The sequence below is a fragment of the Octodon degus genome, unplaced genomic scaffold (assembly GCF_000260255.1).
Source record: "Octodon degus isolate 3935 unplaced genomic scaffold, OctDeg1.0 scaffold00207, whole genome shotgun sequence".
Taxonomy (NCBI): domain Eukaryota; kingdom Metazoa; phylum Chordata; class Mammalia; order Rodentia; family Octodontidae; genus Octodon; species Octodon degus.
Window position 1 is genome coordinate 3,282,138 of NW_004524783.1, and position 18,768 is coordinate 3,300,905.

At 48.8% G+C, this 18,768-nt stretch overlaps 1 protein-coding gene across 1 annotated transcript in view; it reads left to right on the plus strand.

Moving 5' to 3' along the window:
- The window catches only part of Ankh (ANKH inorganic pyrophosphate transport regulator), a 141,456-nt gene that overhangs the window by 72,229 nt on the left and 50,459 nt on the right, over positions 1 to 18,768 (plus strand). The window contains exon 2 of the mRNA XM_004644746.2: positions 14,670 to 14,886. Coding sequence (XP_004644803.1) covers positions 14,670 to 14,886 — 217 coding nt within the window. The remainder of the gene's footprint in view (positions 1 to 14,669; positions 14,887 to 18,768) is intronic.

The following is an 18,768-nucleotide window of genomic DNA, read 5'->3' on the forward strand; positions in this document are numbered from 1 at the left end:
CAGATCAGACACATGAGGTTAAGTATCACATTGTTTTCTCTTACATGAGGATCCCAGAGTAAAAGTAAAGAGCAAAATAAAAACTAAATAGTAGCAAATAGGCAGCTAGATCACTCTTAGCAAGGGAGGGAATCAAGAGACAGAAGAAAAAAGTTAAAAGATAATGATTTTAAAGAAGGAACTGGGGTGTGTTCTGCGCATGAACCAACTCCTCCCAGCGAGTGTGAATATTGCATCCCACACAGATGTGCTGAGAAGTTCACATAACAAAAAAATACGTGAACAGACTGAGTGTGATCCGAGTGCCTGCCTGACACGGGGCTCTGTACAGACGCGAAATCTACAGCCCATGTGGCCCCGGGCTCACGCGCACCGCTCAGTGGCGAGCGCAGTGCCAGGCAGATACACCGCACACGCTGAGCGTGTCTGAGTGGGCGACGTGGCCCTGTGGGTCGCTGAGGGATGGCCGCAGTACCTGTGCCTGGAGCCACCGCAGGGCTCCGGCTGGTGAGCAGGTCGGTCCAGGCGGAGGAACGCCTGGCCCTGGCTCTAAAACGGGCAGAGGGTCGCAGGCACACTTTCAGCTGGGCTGGGGTGGCAGCGACGACATCGGAGGCCAGGCCTCATGACGTGTGGCGCTGGGAGCCCTACTCTTTTTCTGAAATTCCAGGAAGCCTTCTTGACTTGCACTGGCTGAATGTCTTCGTGCTCAAGAGACACAATTGTAATACATAATTGTATTGCCTGCTTGTAAACAAATTGTGATTAATGCTGACTTGCAAGAGAGGGAGGCCACAGAAGCTTAAAGAGGTAGTGGCGGGAGGGGAGCAGAGGCTACTCTTGCCTTACAGCCAGAGGTGTGGAAACCTCACAGCTGTCTTTCAGCCAGCACGCAGCTCCTAGTATTCTTCCTCACGTTTAAAACCACCGAGGCTGCTGTGTTTTCTTAAGCTAGGTGAGCAGGGAGGTGACATCCCACCCGGTCACTCAGAGCGTGCCCGCAGCGGAGCCGCAGTTGCACTGCGAGGTGGTGGGGACCATTTGGCTTTGCAACCGAGGACTTTAGGTATTTTTAATTTGTTTTGTGTACCTTTCCCTCTGTTGTCTTAAGCCAGTAAAAGGTCTGCTCTTTTAGTAAGGAAAGCAGTACAAATGTGTGTAGAGTTAGTAATTCGCCTCTTTCTGCCCCCACGTCTCCTAAAATAGCCAATATTAACCGCTTGGCGTATGTCACTCTCCAGCGCTGCTTATGCCAATATATTTGCATGTTTCTGAGCATCTTTTTTTAAACCAGTCAGTATACTGCTTCTTACGGTGCACCTTGCTTCTGGCCAGCGCTGCACTGTGGACTTCCCACAAGCTCGTGTGTTCGGTTCTGCTTCACGCTCTGCATGTCATACTCCCACGAGGATGTCCCGCTCCATCATTACTTCGCCTGTCCCATCTTGGTGGACAGTGCTGCCCACTGCCTGCCCTTACGAAAGCTGCTGTAAAGGAGGCCTTTGTATGTTTGCCATTAGTGCCAGTACTTTCTTTCTTTCTTTCTTTCCTTCTTTCTTTCTTCCTTCCTTCCTTCCTTCCTTTCTTTCTTTCTTTCTTTCTTTCTTTCTTTCTTTCTTTCTTTCTTTCTTTCGGCGGAGCTGGGGATTGAACTCAGGCCCTTGCACTTGCCAGGGAAGCGCTTATTCTACTGAGCCATCTCCCCGGCCCCCAGCACTTTATTTAGGCAAACGCCTAATGGAGGGAGGATTAGTGGATCAAGGCGAGTGGTGCTGTTAACACCTCCCGCCACGTCCTCCTTCCTCATGCTGCAGCAGTGTGCGCGCCTGGCGGAACTTCGTGAGCTCCACCTGATGCCCTCCCTTCGGGAGCACTAGTCTTACCCACTGGTTCAGTGTGTGTCAGTCTGCCAGCAGCCGGGTTTCCAGCCCAACTCCCTGGCTTGTTGAAGGCAGGAGCTCCGCGCAGATGCATGCACCCTGCTGTTCTCGCTCTGAGCACCTTCTGTGGGGCCCGCTGGGAGGGATGCTGTTCCCCAAGTTAAAAACCACCTCGCCAAGGTCCAGCTAAAGCTCAGGACTGCTGAGTGAGACTGCAGCCCACTCCAGGTGAGTCCGGAACGCTGTCCGGCTTGCGTCTCGTCAAGAGGCGCAGCTTGCTTCCCCTGTTACCTGCGCTTTGTTGTAAGCACATCAACAAAATGCTATGCTTTGGGGTTTTTTTTTCAGTTTAGGAATACTTGTTGAATTATTCCAAGGAATTTTATGGCTTTTGCTTTCTTGTCATGAGAAAGAGGCAGTTTATTAATGCTCTTCAAATGAGTTCATCAGTGTATGATATAGTCAGTCAAAATGGAGGAAAAAAATAGACTTTGTTTCTCTTCAACATTAATTACTTTTAAATAATGAGCACACGATAAGGGGTCTTATTAGAGAAGCTATTCTCCTCGCACACATTTACATTCATCTTTTCCTGAGTGATGCCTTAGCATAGTTTCGGTTTCAGTTGGTAAGAATTAACGCTCATCTAATTGGTGCTTTCTGTTCGTGGATCTCTACACTGAGTGGAAGTCTCACAGGACATACGAAGGTTTGCATAGCTTCGATTTGGCAGCGGGTGGTTGTGGGGAGCGTCACTGTCTGATCTCAGCCGTCAGCTGTGGGAAAGATGAACAGAAACCAAGAAGAACCCACGCCAGCCCACAGGTCCAGAGCGCTGCAGCCGGGTGGGCCAGACCGCTGCCTGCTCTCAGTGGGGACAGCACCAGGCCTCCTCCAGGTGGGGTCTGGAGGGCCTGGAGCGGAGCTTACTAACTTCAACAAAGGCACGTTCCAAGGACTCGCTCACTTCTCCATGTCAGTGAAAATGGTGAGGCGGAAGAGAAAGACGAAGCACTGAGCATCTTGCCTTTCCTTGGGGGTCTCCCGGGAGCTTTGGCTAAGGGGTCTTTATTATGCTGCAAGCCCCATAGGACCTTTTGGTCCAGACTGGGTAGTATGGATCGGGCATCTGGCATGAAGTAATATGACCCTGCTCCTTATTCCATCCAACAGGAAAAAAGCTTTAACTCGGCTTAGCATAGGTCCCATATAAGGACCTCCAGTTCCCAAATGAAAGAGCCACATAAATAACCACTTCCTGTCGTGGTCCTTGTTTTTACACGTAAGTGTGTGAGCAGGTCATCGTTTCTGTGTGAGACACAGGGACCCCTCCCCTGCTCTGACAGACTGATAGTGACGGAGCGCTGTCTCTCTGTCCCTGCTATACCCTCCTGGCTTCCCGCCGCTGCTCCTGGGGGAGCCGCACCAGGCAGGCAGTATCGCTAGGTCCGCTGTAGTCACCACCATGTATGACCAAAAGCCTTGATCACGGTGGGGCATCTCTTTAAGCTTCCGTTTCTTCCCTACAGCTTGCGAATTTTCAGTATTCACTGGTGGCTAACGGTAACATTGTTAGATAAAAGCCAGAGAGGTAAAATGTGATGTCACATCCAAGTGTTTGTGATACCATGTCTGCAGATCCGTAAATCCATAAATGTCTCCGGAAAGAATTGTCAGGTTCTACTAGAGGACCTGCCTTCCACTCAGCAGCATCCTTCCAGTGCAGAGGGTTCTGTAACTCTGGGCTGTGCTGCCTTTTAAAGAGACAAAGCCTGAACAGTAGTGAATCTGTATTCACAGGAAGAAATTCAGAACATGTGTGATGGAGATGTGTTCATTTTTCTAGGTTTTCCAAATCTCAGAGCACTTGAGTTTTATCCACACGCTTCTCCGGGGTTATTACTCTATTATGTCACTGTTTTAGGTACAGAGTGGTAGGCACAAGGCATGGTCATAACTGTAAAGAAGCCTTGAATTCAGGGCATGTGATTTGTGAGTCTACTGCAGCCAAGGACACCATCTGACGCTTCGCTGAATTGCTTGTGCCTCAGTGATGTCCTTTGTCCTTTCCTCTGTTGTCTTTCTAGCAGCTGAGTCCATGGTGATTTTACATCACCTAGGAGAACTGTAGATCCGTCATGTAAGCCAGGAGGCAGTCGGGGCAGTCGGAGTTGGACACGGTGGGGAAGTCATGCCAAGCCTCACATCTTTAGTGTGGACTGTGTCGCTGCTTCCTAACGGGCTGGCTTCATAAGGCTCCTTGTGCCCTAGGGGAACCGACTTGCTGATGGACTAAAAGTTTTGCTCTTTCTTACTCACCTGCCAGTCAGGGCGGAAGACCAGGCCCTCAGTGTGTGCCAGGTATGTAACTGAGTCCTAGCTGGACCAAAGGGACACTGGGCACACTGAGGTGCTGCAGCAGCCGTAATAGCCGCTCATAAGCACTTCTGTCCGCACCTTGCTGCCGTAGAGTCTCCTAGCATCCCCTCGCCAGTGGCGATGGCAGAGCCTGTGCTCAGCTCTGCCAGTCGCCCTTACACAGCTGTGTGCCCGGGCTTCAAAGTCTTGCTGAGCTGCGGCCCAGTGCTGATTGCAGTGCATAGCTAGCCTGGTTCCTTTTGTTCTCAATTTTCTTGGATGGTTGAGAGACAGTGTGCACCCATCCACACCCAGCTCCCCCTCTGCATTTATACCCAGCATGTGGGGCTTTTCTTTAAAAAATAACCTTTACTTTAGGATCCTTGGGATTTTGTAAAACTAGTCTTTGCCCAAAAGTTCCCTTTTATCTGGTAGTCCTCTTAAAGTATTGGTATTGGGCAGAATTTGGTGCCACCTGCAGTATGTAGTTCAAAGTGAAAGGAAGGTGTGGTGTAGCGTAAGTAAGTGAGGCTTAGGATCGCGGGTTCTAGGTGCAGTCTTCTCCTAGCTTCACAGCCTCCTGGACAGGTGACTCGCCGCTCTGCACTAGGCTTTTCATGAGCAAGCTGGGAAATAGTAAGCTCCCAGCTTCCTACCTGGAAGATCCCAGAACAGTGCCTGTGGCCCTGCAGGCAGTGCCAGGTGCTGGGCTATTTCATCATCCCCGTTATCGTGGCCTTTGGGTTTCATAAGGTCCAAAGACAAGTAGTCTTCACTTTCCCTCAGCTTAGTACAAATGCATTTGTAGCTGTCAGTGGAAGGGCTAATATACCAACAGCCATGCGTTCAGTCTGCAGCAGTGAAAGGAATAAAAGGAACGGAGGACGACAAGCGCCTCTCTTGGTATTGCAGTTGCATTAGGAAGAGGTGTGGAAGTCCAGAGCTGCTTAGAGAACCCCAGCCAAGATGAAGGTACTGGACTGATCCAGAAAGCAGTTGCTGCCAAGCAGGGAGAGAGTAAGTATAAAGAGGTGGCAGAGAGACTTCCAAGATCCCAGAGGTGGTCCTTTACTCCAGACTATTACTTACAGAGTTGTCGTTATTGCAGAACTCAGTTGTGACGCGAATGGACATAATCTTGACATTTCAGCCAAAAAGTACCATTTGGGATCCATGTATCTTTATAACAAGTATAGGAGGAAATATGAGGATTTCGGTAAGAGGAAGAAATGTTGGTATTTCATTAAAAAAGTGACAACAAGGTGAAGAATGAGACTCTCAAATGGCACAGGAAGCCTTTAGGTTTTATAAAGGACACTAGAATTTGCATAGTACATTTGCTTCATCAAATCTGCCATCTTGCATTAAAATTAAATTCAGTCAGGTGGGGCTGAAGAGCTAGCTCCGCAGTCTAATCGCCTGCCTGGACTCAGGTTTGATTCCCAACATTGCATGTTGTGCTCGCCACAGAAACCAGGCGTGGTGGCGCACGCCTGTAATCCCAGCACTGGGGAGGCTAAGACAGGAGGATCACTAGAGTCTGAGCTGCTTAGCAAGACCTTCTATCAAATAAATATAAAAAAAAAATTCAGTCAGGTGAAGAAGGTTCATGTTTTCTTGAAAAATCAAGAGGACTAGAGGAGAACCGTGTGACACTAAAATTCATCCTTACCAAGCAGACATGTCTTCCAAGTAAGGCATTCCCACAAAATGCTTTTTATTTCCCCAGACAGACTGAGGAAACCGGCAGGAGAAAACTGAGAGAGCCAGACTTCATCATAGCCTCTCAGTAGTTTGTCTTGATCCTTTACAAAAACTCCTCTCCAGGTTTGGGAAGTGACAGAAAGAAAATTGTTATATTTGGGCTTGCCCGGGGTTTTCAGGAAGCACGAGTATGGACAGTGCTGCACACCAGTGCCCCGACTTCTGAAGAGACCGGGTTCTGCCCGCCTGCCGCCCCTGGCCACAGCCCGCGCGTGGGCGTCAGCTCTTGGCTCGAGTGCCAGCCACACAGCGAGGCTGGCTGAGAGCAGTATAGATCCTTGGGAAAATGAAATGTACTTGGAAAACTACCGGGAAGACAAATGATCTAGTTTAACCCAAACCACTTTTTAAAATACAGACAAACAGAACAATAACAGTGGAAAATTACAGGAGCCAGACTCCTGGCAGGGTGGCTGTCCAGGATGGCCCTTCGCCCACGGCATCGCAGGAAGCTGCCCCACAGGTGGCCGCGCCGGGACGCCGCCGGAGCTGTGTGCACTGCCCCAGATGCGGGTGTTGTGCAGATGCTGGGTTGAAGGAGGATCTGTAAACTGTATTTCACTGGCTGCAGTAGTCAGCCTACCTCGTATCATTACAGGCATAGCAAAAGGGTCAAAGCCTCAGGCAGAGGTGTCAGCTTTTATCAGAGGGATGGAAGACAGTCTGGGCTGTGTCCTAGTGAGACAGAATGGTTGCCCAGACCTCAAGTCTCTGTTTCTCTGATCCAGATGAGACAAGCGAAAGGAAGATTCTTCTTACTAAAAATAAAAAGTGAGACTCAGTATTGCATGTAGCCATCTCTTGCTATTTTAAGCAATAGTACCAGCTTCCAACTGGAATTTGGGATTCATTTCCATACGAGCAACACGGGTTCTTTCCCCACAGGGACAGTGATGTCAGGTACAGGAGCAGGCCCGGGTATAGGACTGGCACTTCCCGAACTGCACAACCACCCACTTGAGAACCCTGCCTCTCTTAGGCGCCTGTCTTTCAGAATGTAGCCCTCACGCCCTGGGACCAGTCAGTGGCATGCAGCCCTCGGCAGGGTTCTTTCAGCTTCTGCAGGCTCGGAAGAAATGCTCTTGTCTTTTGCATAGAAATCTGATTTTCTCCTGACCACACCTAACTTCAGGGTTTGACTCCATGAGGGACCGTTTGGATTTGTCCTCATTGACATCCGAAGGAAGTGAAAGAGAGCATTAGAAAAGCGTGGCTTCCGCTTTGCACGTGGGAGGCTGATTCAGTGGCCCCAGCCCAGGCGTTGCCTGTGTCTGGTCTGCATCGGGCAGCCACTGTGTGCGTGGCGCGACATGGTGCACACAACGGGGAAGCCCCTGCCTGACGAGCAGGAAGCATCAGAAGGACCAGGACACGTGCAGTGCTGCTGTCATCGCTGCATATTTTAAGTGCTTAGATTCTACTGCAAATTGTGTAGCTTTTTTAAACCAGAAAAATAAGCCTGCATTTGGAGGAGTTTTGTTCGCAAATGACCAGATGTCAGTCCCAGATCGCAGTAGCGCACAAATCTGTTCATGCGTTGAGTTCAGGCACTCTTGATGCTAAGTAGGGCAGGGAAGGGTGATGAAGAAGCCTCACGGAGCTGATGGGTTGGTGAGATGCGGAGACCCATTGGTCCCTCGGAGTGACCCGTTGTACCAGGGAGAAGCTGCAGTGGGAGAGAGGGAATTGGACGAGAAGACAAGAGCAGGGCTAGGTGGTGGCCCGACTGCCTGGCCGGGGAGAGGGCCCCCAGAACAGCTCCTCTGGCTGGGCAGCCACGAGCCCCAGGAGGTTGGGGCTGTGTCATGGTAGCAGTGGACTGCTGTGTGTGTCCAGGAGCTCGAGAAGCCCAGGTGGAAGCCTGCAAAGAGAGCTAGGGGCAGAAGTGGTGACCAGATGAGTTCCGGGTTAGAGACTTGCCGGCAGATGTGGGCACTGCAGAGCGTGGCCAGCGGTGAGCAGGAGATGTAGGCTAGCAGGGAGACAAGGAGGTGAAGGAAGAGAAAGGGGGGGCGCGGAAAGGCGAGGGAGCAGACGCAGCTGAAGATAGTGGCCCAGGGGCCGGGCTTTCATTGAAACTTGAGTAGTGGGACAGCTCTTAGGACAGTGAGAGCAAAGGTGTGGTCACAGAGCAGGGTGCACGGTAGTGGGGAGAAGGCCCTGGCACAGCCACAGCGGAGGGCAAGAGCTGTGACCTCCTGGGAGGGAAAGAAACTCCCCTCCCTCCAGAGCTGAGGTGTGGGGGAGACTGCAAGCCACGTGGCAGGACGCCCCTAAAAACCACAGGCTGCCTTAAGAGCAGGTCTGGTACAGCATGTGGTGCTGGCTGGGGATCAAACCACAGTCCTTTGGCCCTGACTGACTTTGCTCAAGAAGGCACTTGAGACAACTGAGCTAACCCACCAGCCCCATGGTGACATCAGATGGAAATGCGTTAGGCTCTCGAGTGTCCAAGTGGCAGGGAGTTTGTAGAAAAGCAGTGTGTTCAGAAGCAGCCTGGTGAGCCAGGGAGATAACTCAGTAGAATAAGAGCTTGCCTGGCAAGTGCAAGGCCCTGAGTTCAATCCCCAGTACTGAAAAAAAAAAAAAAAAGGAAAGAAAGAAAAAGGAGAAGGAGCCTGGAGAGCCAGGATGCTTGCCCCAATCTGAAAACAGGCCAGGTAACAGGTAGGGCTGCCCCACATAGAGCACAGCCAGGGGCCCTTGCACCACTGCCCTCCACTGCTGCCTCTGGCCTTTCCAGAATTTCATCCAGGAGGTGCAGTTGGTAGCCAGGACTGGACGCAGTCTCTCTAGGGAAGAAGGGAGCTTTGATGGGTTGGACTAAGGTAGGGAGTGCTCACTCACAAAGCAGCACCTCCTGGCCCTCCACTAGGACTTAGAACTATGACTGAAATAGGAAGGAATACTGTCGGGCTGCAGCGTGGCTCACTGGCTCAGTCTTTGTGCTGAGCTCAAACAGCCTGCTACGTTTTGGTGCCTCAGGGGTCCCAGACAGGCATGAGGACCTGAGGACGGAAGGGCATCCTGTGGCCCGAGCCAGGGCCCACTTGCACAGGCTACTTGTGCAACTCCAGTGTACCACAGGCAGGTTGGGGGGCTGGTGGTAACTTGTCCCAAAGAATCTCTCTCTGCAGATTTAACAATTTTTCTAGTCTCCAGATCCCAAATGTAAAATATCAGGGACTCATTTAGGATTTTCTGATGTGGACAGTTCGTGCCAGTGAGATCACTCCTACCTGTGGGATTTCGTAGCTGTTTCCCTGTGGGCTATCATTTTTAATATCCTGTGGTTTTTGCAAAGTTGCTGTGAAGGAAAAAAGAATCAGGCAGCAGAATAGCATGAGTGGAAGGCGCACGTGACCCTCGCGAAGTTTTCTGGAAGCAGATGTGTGTTCAAGGCTGACGCTCCACACCGCTGGTGGGGAGGTCCACACTGTGAAGAGAACCCTGTGCTGCGCTCCGGGGCGACGGGCTGGGACTGTTTGCAGTGCCCTTCCATCTGGGCCCATGAGCCCATGGGGCTGCCTGACACAGCCTGTCAGCGGCTGTGCTTGTGAACGCTGCCTGAGGCCGCATCCATTCCAGAATCATCCCAGTCACTGGGGAGCTGAGTCTCACGTGCGCCCTGGTCAGCTCTCCTCTTGGCTTTGGAATGCCAGTGAGCGTCTCCAGCCCACTGTCAAGCTCCTGCTCGGGCTCTGGGGCGACCTTTCTCCGCACTTTCCATTCCTGTTGTGAGTGACTCTGCAGGCACCATCCAGTTCTTCCTTCTCCTCCAGCCCACCAGGTAGTGTTTTCCTAGACTCCACAATTGCTTCTGAAATGCTGTCCAGTCCATCTGTTGCCTTCTGCTCCACCTCACCCTGGTCCAGGTCACCACCATCTCTGGCCTGGATTCCCACAGAGCTCTGCTTTGGACTGAGCCCAGGACCTTCACACCAAACTACAGCCTAGAGACAGGGTCTCCTAAGTTGCATAGACGGGGCTCGAACTTGCAGTCTTCTCGCAGCATGTCGCGGAGTGCTTGTGTAACAGGCTTGCATCTTGGGGCCTGGCGCCGTAGAGCTGTTGCTTCCTGCTTCTCCCCTCGCTCTCCAGACCAGCATCACCGTTGTGCCTGCCGTGAGGCTCTGTCCCACCTCTGGCCAGGACCATTCAAGAGCTCCAGCTGGTCATGGAAGAAGACACGTTCTTCCCCCGCCTGGAAAGCTGCTAGGATTGCCTGCCTTTCCAACGTGCCTTCTCACGCTCTCCCTCGTGCCCATTTTTTCCTGACTCCTGCTTTCCTTGAGCTCCACAGCCTTCTACAGGACTCTGACTTCCTCCCGCTCCTCATCCAACCAGCTGCTCCTTGTTCTCGGGTCTCAGAGCTCTGGTGTCACTTCTGTAGAGCAGTGACATTGCTTTGTCTGCCTAAATAAGCTCCTCCAAGAGGTATCAGGCTCCTGTGTGCACTTCTGTAGCATCCTTTCATTTGTCATCTCCCACGCTTAGGTCTGGCATGTAGCACTGATGCGCAGCTCTCTGCTCCCCGGGGCTTAGCATTCAGGTAGAGGAGGTGGGCGCTGAACAAGAAGTACCTGTGTGGTGTGACAGGCAGTGACCACACTTTGAGGAAAACTAGGGTGAGCAAGTACAGGCAGATGGCGCTTGCAGCAGGTCACCCATGGGCATGTGCAGAATGGCAGACCCGGAAGAGACTGTCCCAGATCAGTGGGCAGTGGGTGGTTTGTACATTATGTAGTTTCAAAACAAACTATTTGGAGGACATTAATTTTGGTCCTGGTCTCAGATCATAAGTTCCAGTAAGATTAAAAAGATAAGTGTGCAAATGAAGCCATAAACTAGAGCAAAATTATCCTAGATATGGAAGGGGTGAGAGTGGCAAAGCCTAAAGGTGTGGGAACAAAACCCTAAGTGAGCAATAGACTATAATAATGTAATATTTACGGTATAAAAAGATCATGAAACTAAGACAAGGACCAGTTGGGGGAAATCCTTGCTGCACATGAGGATGATAAAGGCTAATACCATTAAAGCACCCAGAATTCTAGCTTTTGTTCTTACATTCAAATGTGTCTTGAAATCAGGATAGATTTTTTTCAAATAATGTGTATATTTAGTGTCATTAAAACAAACTGGCAGTGCATCTTACAAGCAATAACACCTCATAATTAAAAGCTTTTTTAAGTCTAAAAATTAGGAAACATAGTAGAGTTCTTGGTAACAGATAGCTAACTCGTGTGCTCATGCAGCAAAGAGTCACAGTCTTACAGGGGTGGCAGGTACGGTGGTGCACGAAGATGCAAGTCCCTGCTTCCAGGTGCCTTTCTGAGCACCTGCCGTATCCCACCGGGACCACCTGGGTTGCGTAGGGGGCACCGAGGCCTGCTGGGCAGTTGAGAGATGGAAGCCGCTTCCACTCAGGCCTGATGCCTCTGAACCCTGTGCTCTGTGCCCAGATTACCGTAATTGTTGAGCCAAAGGAAATCTCGCCGAGTCCTGCAGACAGAGCTGTCATTAGCTGCGCCCTTCCTCTTCCCACCTGTCTCAGCCCGATTTCAGACTCAAATCCAGGAAATGGAGAACATTGCCACAGGTTCCCCAGCCAGGGCCGGTATCTTTTTAGCAAGACTATAAAGTTTTGCCAAGAAGACACAGAGACAACCTGACCCTGCATTATTTAGGTGTGCTGGCAGGTGCTTTTGAAACTTGTGCTAAATAATATATACTGTTTAAATTTTAACGTGTTTTTGAGGGCTAAAAAGAAGTAAACAGTTCACAGTCATACCTTTGGAGAAAGATGGAAAGGAAACGAGCAAGCATTGCAGGCGCTTGGTGCCGAGGCGAGGACTGGTGGGAAGCTGCCCTCCCTCGAGTGCTCGGACAAAGCCTGCGTGTGGATTCGCGCGCCTTGGGGCTTAAGGAGCCGGAGGGCTGGGCAGCAGATGGAGTCCCCCACCCCCAGGGAGGTAGTCGGCGAGGGTTGGCCTCTGCTGGAGTCTGCTTCCCCTGGGCCTGGGAACGCCTGAGCAGGAGTGGTACCACCATGGCCGTGTGCAGGCGTGGACCGCATCCTTTCTGCCCTGTGCCAGGCAGCCGTTGGCTTCCCACCACTTAGGGACCAGGGAGGAGTCAGGTGTATCTAACCCGCATAGATGGCTGGGGACTTCGCTCTGAGGAGGACACCTCCCAGCAGCCAGGCAGGGTGCACCGTCTGGTCTTGGGGCTCTGGGTGAGGCACCAACTACCTCCCTGAAAGGAATTAATTTTGGTTGATGATCACATATTAAGTTTTGACACAGCCACAGAACCCCCTGGCTGCCTTTTGTAGATACCAAACACAGGATTTTTTTTTTTAATCAGGATGTTTCTTGGTTTTTTTTAGTTTTGCTTTGGAGTGTTCAGGTATTTGATTAGCACCAGTACAAGAGAAAATGTGTTTCCAAGAGAAGTGTCTTGGCAGGGGCACTCTGCAGAGGCTGAGAAAGCTCTTGTGGAAAGTTTAAAGTTATGAGTGAAAAAAGCAAAAAAAGACTCGACATGTAACTGGAGAGAGTGGCCAGAAAGGAGCCCACGTTAATGCCAACTTTGTCAGAATAGCAGTAAATGCCCAGCTATTGTACACTTTGTACAGCCAGTTTTGCACAGTGATGTTTTCCTTTAAGCAATTTTCCCCTCTAACAGTGCTTTGCAAAGAATTTTCAATTCTGTGAGTGCTCATTGTACCAGGCAGCTGTATTTCCTAGGAAAGGGGATGAAACAAAGTACAGGCAAAGAATGTAAAGGCTGCGTTTTGCTGATTAGCTCGATCGGTGCCGGGCATGTGGACAGTATTGTGTTAGAAGCCAAAACCCACGTCGGCCTCTGAATCTGAGGAGTAACTTTCAGTGTACCATGAAATACCTCCTTTCATAGATTCTGAGGCACACTCCAACACACACACACACACACACACACACACACACACACACACCCCTCTTCCATCTGGATCTGTCTTACAAGCAATTGGCATCCAATTATAATTCGGTATATTTTTTTCCTTAATGGTATAAAACCAGTGATGTACCTTATATTTGATGCTTTCATACAGTCAGTGAGACAGTAGATTGGGTTTGTTTTGTTAGGATGTAGTATATACGTATTACACTTGAAGCTTGGGTTCGATTATTGTGTTCAGCCTTGTCTCTTTCAAGTGCCGATTTGTTCCTTAGGTGTCAGGTAAAGAAGCTTCGGTGTGTGAAGTCAGGTAGTGCTCAGTGGTACTGAGCTGGAGGGGTGTTTGCGGGGAGGATTGTGGGCCACGGGCTGCTTCAAAGTCGAGGGCAACCTGAACAGGTGCCTCTCTTTTCATTTCTTCTGCTTCAAGTCTGTGTCACAGAGACTGATACCAGTCTTAGGAATGTTACCAGGACGCAATTGGAAGAGTAAAAAGTGATAAAGACCTCAGTGCAGCACTTCTTTAAAAACTATGACTATGTAGAAGGCTGTGACGGGGCTGTATTTTTCACACCCGTGGAACGTGCACCCCCACCACGAGGAAGCCTACCGAAACTAGATTCAGAATAGTGAGGCGCTGCAGTAAGTGGGTCCTTTGTGACAGATGGGCCCCTCCACTGTGGGGTGCCGCTGGTCAGGATCCGAGTGTGGCAGCAGAGGGCACATGAGAACTCTGTAATTCCCATTCCATTTTATTCAAACTGTTCTTAAAATACTCCATTTTTAAAAGTATACAGTATCCTGAAAGCCAGCTTCTCTGCTCATTAGCTTGTCCCTAAAGACAGGGGCAGTGTTCTGAAGATGTTGTAGGCGTGGGGTTCTCCCCACCTGGATACCCATCCTTAGCATCTCCAGTGCTGTTTGTCTGCTAGATGGGACAAGCGCTTTGTAACCTGATAGCTCAGGAGGTCTCCTCTGAAGCGGAGCGGAGCTGTGCCCTGTACGGCCACATCTTCCTCAAGGAGCATTGTACCGCGACACAGCGTGCATTCGTGTGCACGGAGTGCAGGAGCGTGCTTCACGGAACTGCAGTGTGGTCGCACGGACAGTACAGTGACTTGTAAGCAGCACGGGGCTCTGCCACGGAGCATGCGTACGCGGTGTTTAGGGTTACCCAAGCACACAGACACACACATCAATGTGCCTACTTCCAGAAAATCATGGGGGCCGGGGAGATGGCTCAGTGGAATAACCGTTTCCCTGGCAAGCGCGGGGGCCTGAGTTCAATCCCCGGTACCACCAAAAAAAAAAATTTTTTTTTAAATCATCACCCACTCCATATAAACTGGTTGGTTCACTTCGAGAATGTCTGTTGCTATTACATAGATTTACAAATAATATTTAACATACTCAGTTTTTCAAAAAGTCAGCTTTTAAGCGAAACTCTTTGGAATTGTTTTCTGATATTAATGTAAAATATTTGGGGTTTTTTGCTTCTACTTTATCTATAATGGTCAGGTAAACCCCCTAATGAAAAAATTCTCAAATTGAAGGTAATACGGATGAAAATGAAAACCAATAACTTCTATCAAATTATAGTATGATTTGCCCTCTGCCCTGCTTAGAGTTTGTACAGAAATGTCATCACTGAGTTTTATTTTAGAGGCCTGATAGCCCGCGATGGGGTGCCGTTCCTCATGCTATTACGGGTTCTTCCCCCCGCAGGCCTTGAACCGGGGCATCGCTGCCGTCAAGGAGGATGCAGTGGAGATGCTGGCCAGCTACGGGCTGGCGTATTCACTGATGAAGTTCTTCACGGGTCCCATGAGTGACTTCAAAAACGTGGGCCTGGTGTTCGTGAACAGCAAGCGAGACAGGACCAAAGCTGTCCTGTGCATGGTGGTGGCCGGAGCCATCGCGGCTGTCTTTCACACTCTCATAGGTAAGGGCCTGACTGCATCTAGCTTCGGACATCTCTTGTTCTTTTTCATTGATTTAAGTGTATTTACCATGGATGAAACTAGAGACCATACTCGTAAGTGAAATAAATCAAACCACACCTGTAAACACTGCGTCTTTTGTCTCACTGGTGTAAGAACTTGAAAGAGCAAATAAAATCCAAAAGATAGATATTGTGAAAGGGAAAAAATCTGTCCAACAGGAAGGAACAACTGGGCTGAAGGAAAGGACAAAAGAAAGAAAGAAGGCGTGGAAAAAGATACGTCTTTGTATAAGTACAGGACAGTTGGATAACCATGCTGCTGATTGCTGCAGATCTTTTGAAAGGAGCACTTCATGCTTGAATTTTTGTTTCTCCTTTTTAATTTTTTGTGACTTTTTTACCAATTCTGCAGGCTTATGTCTGGTGATCTGAACAACTAATTTGAAGACAACTATATGCAATACAACAACCATTGTTAAATATCTACCACTTTCTTTAGCAAAATTCTGTATTGTTGCTAATGGTTTTTTTCTATTATTCTCTTTAAAAAGTAATTTTAAAATAAATAAATATATTTACCAGAATAGTGGATTTAATTATCAAATATTTCTTGTAAAAAATTCAAATGATGAAAGGAATGAAATTTATGCTCTTAGCTCAAGAAAATTTATAAAGTACTTTTTCTGCACTGTGCTAGCTTTGAGTCTCTGATTTGTAATTCAGAGAGGGAGTGATTTTATAACAGGTGATTGTACCTGGGAATACCATGGCAGCCCACACAGTAGACAAAATAGCAGGTAGGCATGCATTAACAGTAGGCATACATTATGGTACCAAGCTACAATATTGAGCATAAAGGTACAGTGATTGTTCTTTGGTATCAGTGCTTATCAGTAATGAGAACAAAAGGCAAGATTGTGCTATTTATCAGAATTTATTTCTTCTTGAGCTTCTGTATATTGCTGTATTCAAATATAAGACTGTAGACACTGTCGGCATAGCATTCTTTCATGAAATGAAAAGGGTGAGTCACATGGAAAGCGGCGGGCTCCAGGATCACAGGCCTTGAGCAAGCAGACCCCTCCGGCCAGGTTCTCCTGAAGCCCTAAGAGTAAGATTTCAGAGCTCATGGAGCACATCTGCCGAAGCCAGTTGTAGAAAATGCTGAACTTGCTTCATAAACCTGCTATGTGTGCCTTAGTTGCTGCTTGCAGGAAAAGCATAAATGTCAGTGATTAAATTGAAAAACAAGCAACCAAAAGATTAACCCAAACGCCTTACCGTATATTCGAAGGCAGCTGATGTTTACCTACATGGGTGTGAGTCTCCATGTAAATAGGGGAACCCTTGTAAGGGTTTCATTTTCAACATAAAACAATTTTGTTCTTCCATAAGAGGAATGTGGAGGAAAGCCTGTCTGCGGAGGGGCCAATTATCCAGCCAGAGGATTGATAGTGATCCTTTCATTCACTTGTGCTCTGAGCCTCAGGCTCTGGGCAGCTAGCATCCCGTGTCTATCTTGCCCTCAGTTCTAACTATGAGTGTTCAAAGAAAATTTTGCTGCATTTGATCTAGGCCATTTCCAAAGACAGTCCATGTGTTCAGAAATTCCATACATTTTTGAGATCAAAGATTTATTAAACAGGCACATTCTCTTTGCATCTCTTTTTACTTGTATTGCTAAATAAATGCAAACTGCCTGTGTTAGCTGGGGGTGGATAGGTAATTACTAGCTGTCAATACCTCTGTGCGAGAAAAACGGAGCATACTGTGTTACTGAAACTGTTATGAGGAGCATGTGACCACTGAAACAAAAATCAATGCCATTTTCCAAGTTAAATTGAGATTTTTCTATTTTACAGTAGAACTGTAAATGGTAAAGTAAACCAGGAGTTCTAAATCAGTTACATTTAATAACTACTTTTATTACAGTTGATATGTTTTGCAATCAAAGGTTTTGTTGTTGTTGTTGTTTGTGGGTTTTTGGGGTTTTTTTTTGTTTTTTGTTTTTTGTTTTTTGGTAGAACCGGGGATTGAACTCAAGGCCTTGCTTACTCTACTGAGCTATCTCCCCGGCCCCTGCAATCAAATTTTCATTCCATGCTTTAAACAAATGCTTTGTGCAGTCTCAAAGAAAACGCATCTCAATTTCTTTTAAGCACCCCAAACTCAAAGCTTCAGGATCTCCTCTGCCCTCTTCTCCGGCCTCTCGTTTCCCACCCAGTGCTGTCTGGTTTCCTGCTCTCTGCCGGCCCCACCGCACGGGGTTTCTTCTTGCACTGCGCGCATAGATCAGCCGTTTCTCTTTCCTCAGTTGGTGTACCTGTGCAAATGTGGTGACATTCGAGCTGGCAGCTGCTCCAGGCCTGTCTAGCATCCCCAGGGCGCCTCCCCTGCTCCACCCACCTGCACCTTTCCTCAGATTCCTTCCGCTCCACAAGGGGGTCTGCCTGTCTCCCACCATCTGCCTCTTATGTCGCTCTTTATTTGGGGTTTCTCACATAGGAAAAACCATCGTTTGTTCTCCGCTGACCTTCATCAGTGAACATTTCCTCCCTAGGGTTCCATGTCACCTGAGGTAGACACTGTTTTTTAACTGTTTTCTTTTTAATCTTTTCACTTGGTACAGGGTCTCGCTACGCAGCCCCAACTCATAGTGATCCTCCTGCCTCAGCCTCCCCCACGCTGGGATTACAGGCGTGCACCATCATGCTTGGTTTCCCGGCCCCATGGATTGAACCCAGGTCCTTGCACTTGGCAGGCAGGCACTTAGTCCGCCAGGCTATCTCCCCGGCCCACCTGCAGTAGACACTGAAGCTCACTTCCACTAATGAGTGCCACCCACAGCAGCTATTTCCATTGCTGCTCTCCCAGTCGGCTCTGGGAGGACCGTGCCCGGGTGAGGAGCGCGGACACTGGTGAGGTCAGGGCAGATGCTGCGGGCGTGCCAGACTGGAGAGGCCGCGCCTGCACCCCCTGCTGCGCGAGCCACCCACTGCCAGCGCAGGCCACAAAGGACACACTCGTGGTTTCGTCCACTTGTGCTCCAGAGAAATCCGGCTTCCACTGAACTTCTCTGTCCTTTGTTCAGATAATATGGATTTAACTGACGTAAAAACTTACCCAGGTGCTAGTTCCCCGTGGCCTTCATGAGTGTACTTCTCACCTTCTCCCCATTTTTCATGGCATTTAAGGAAGAAAGCGTGAGAAGATAAAGCAGGAGAAGGTTCTTGTGGGTCTTAAGCCTGGAGGCTGCAGGGACTAACTCCGGAAGGGTGTTTGGGTTTCAGCACATCCCCTCCAAGCTTTTCCAAATCTTCTACATAAAGTCAAGGGTTAAATATCCTGCTGGGGCTGGGGATGTGTGTAGCCTGGCAGTTGAGCATTTTCCTAGTGTATGTGAGGCCCTGGGTTTGATCCCCAGTGCCAGCAAAAATGTTTGTTGTATAATTTTCATTATATCCAGACAACATTTGTAGTGGTCACTCTTCTATTTAGCATCTGACTCCTGGTTTTTGCACCTCTGTGGTATTTTTTTCACTTTCATAGCCAATTCCATGTTTCTTTTCCTTTACTTTTGATGTTACCTGTTTATTTGTTTTAGTCTTTAATTAGTTACTTTCCCCAAATATGAAGCCTTTTGTGCATTTAGTTAATGTGTTTCTCTTTTCAGATATTCCCAGTGTGGTCCAATTCATGTTTCCCCAAAGGGTACTGCTGGAGATGAATGTGAGCCATTTTCACTGTGCAGAGAAACATCATTACCATTTAGAACTCACTTGCCTGCTTTAGATGTTGGGTGCTTTTGCCATAAATTATCCTATAAGGACTACAGAAGAGCCAGAGCAAGGCTCTCCCTTTGTTTCACTCCCTTTTGAAATA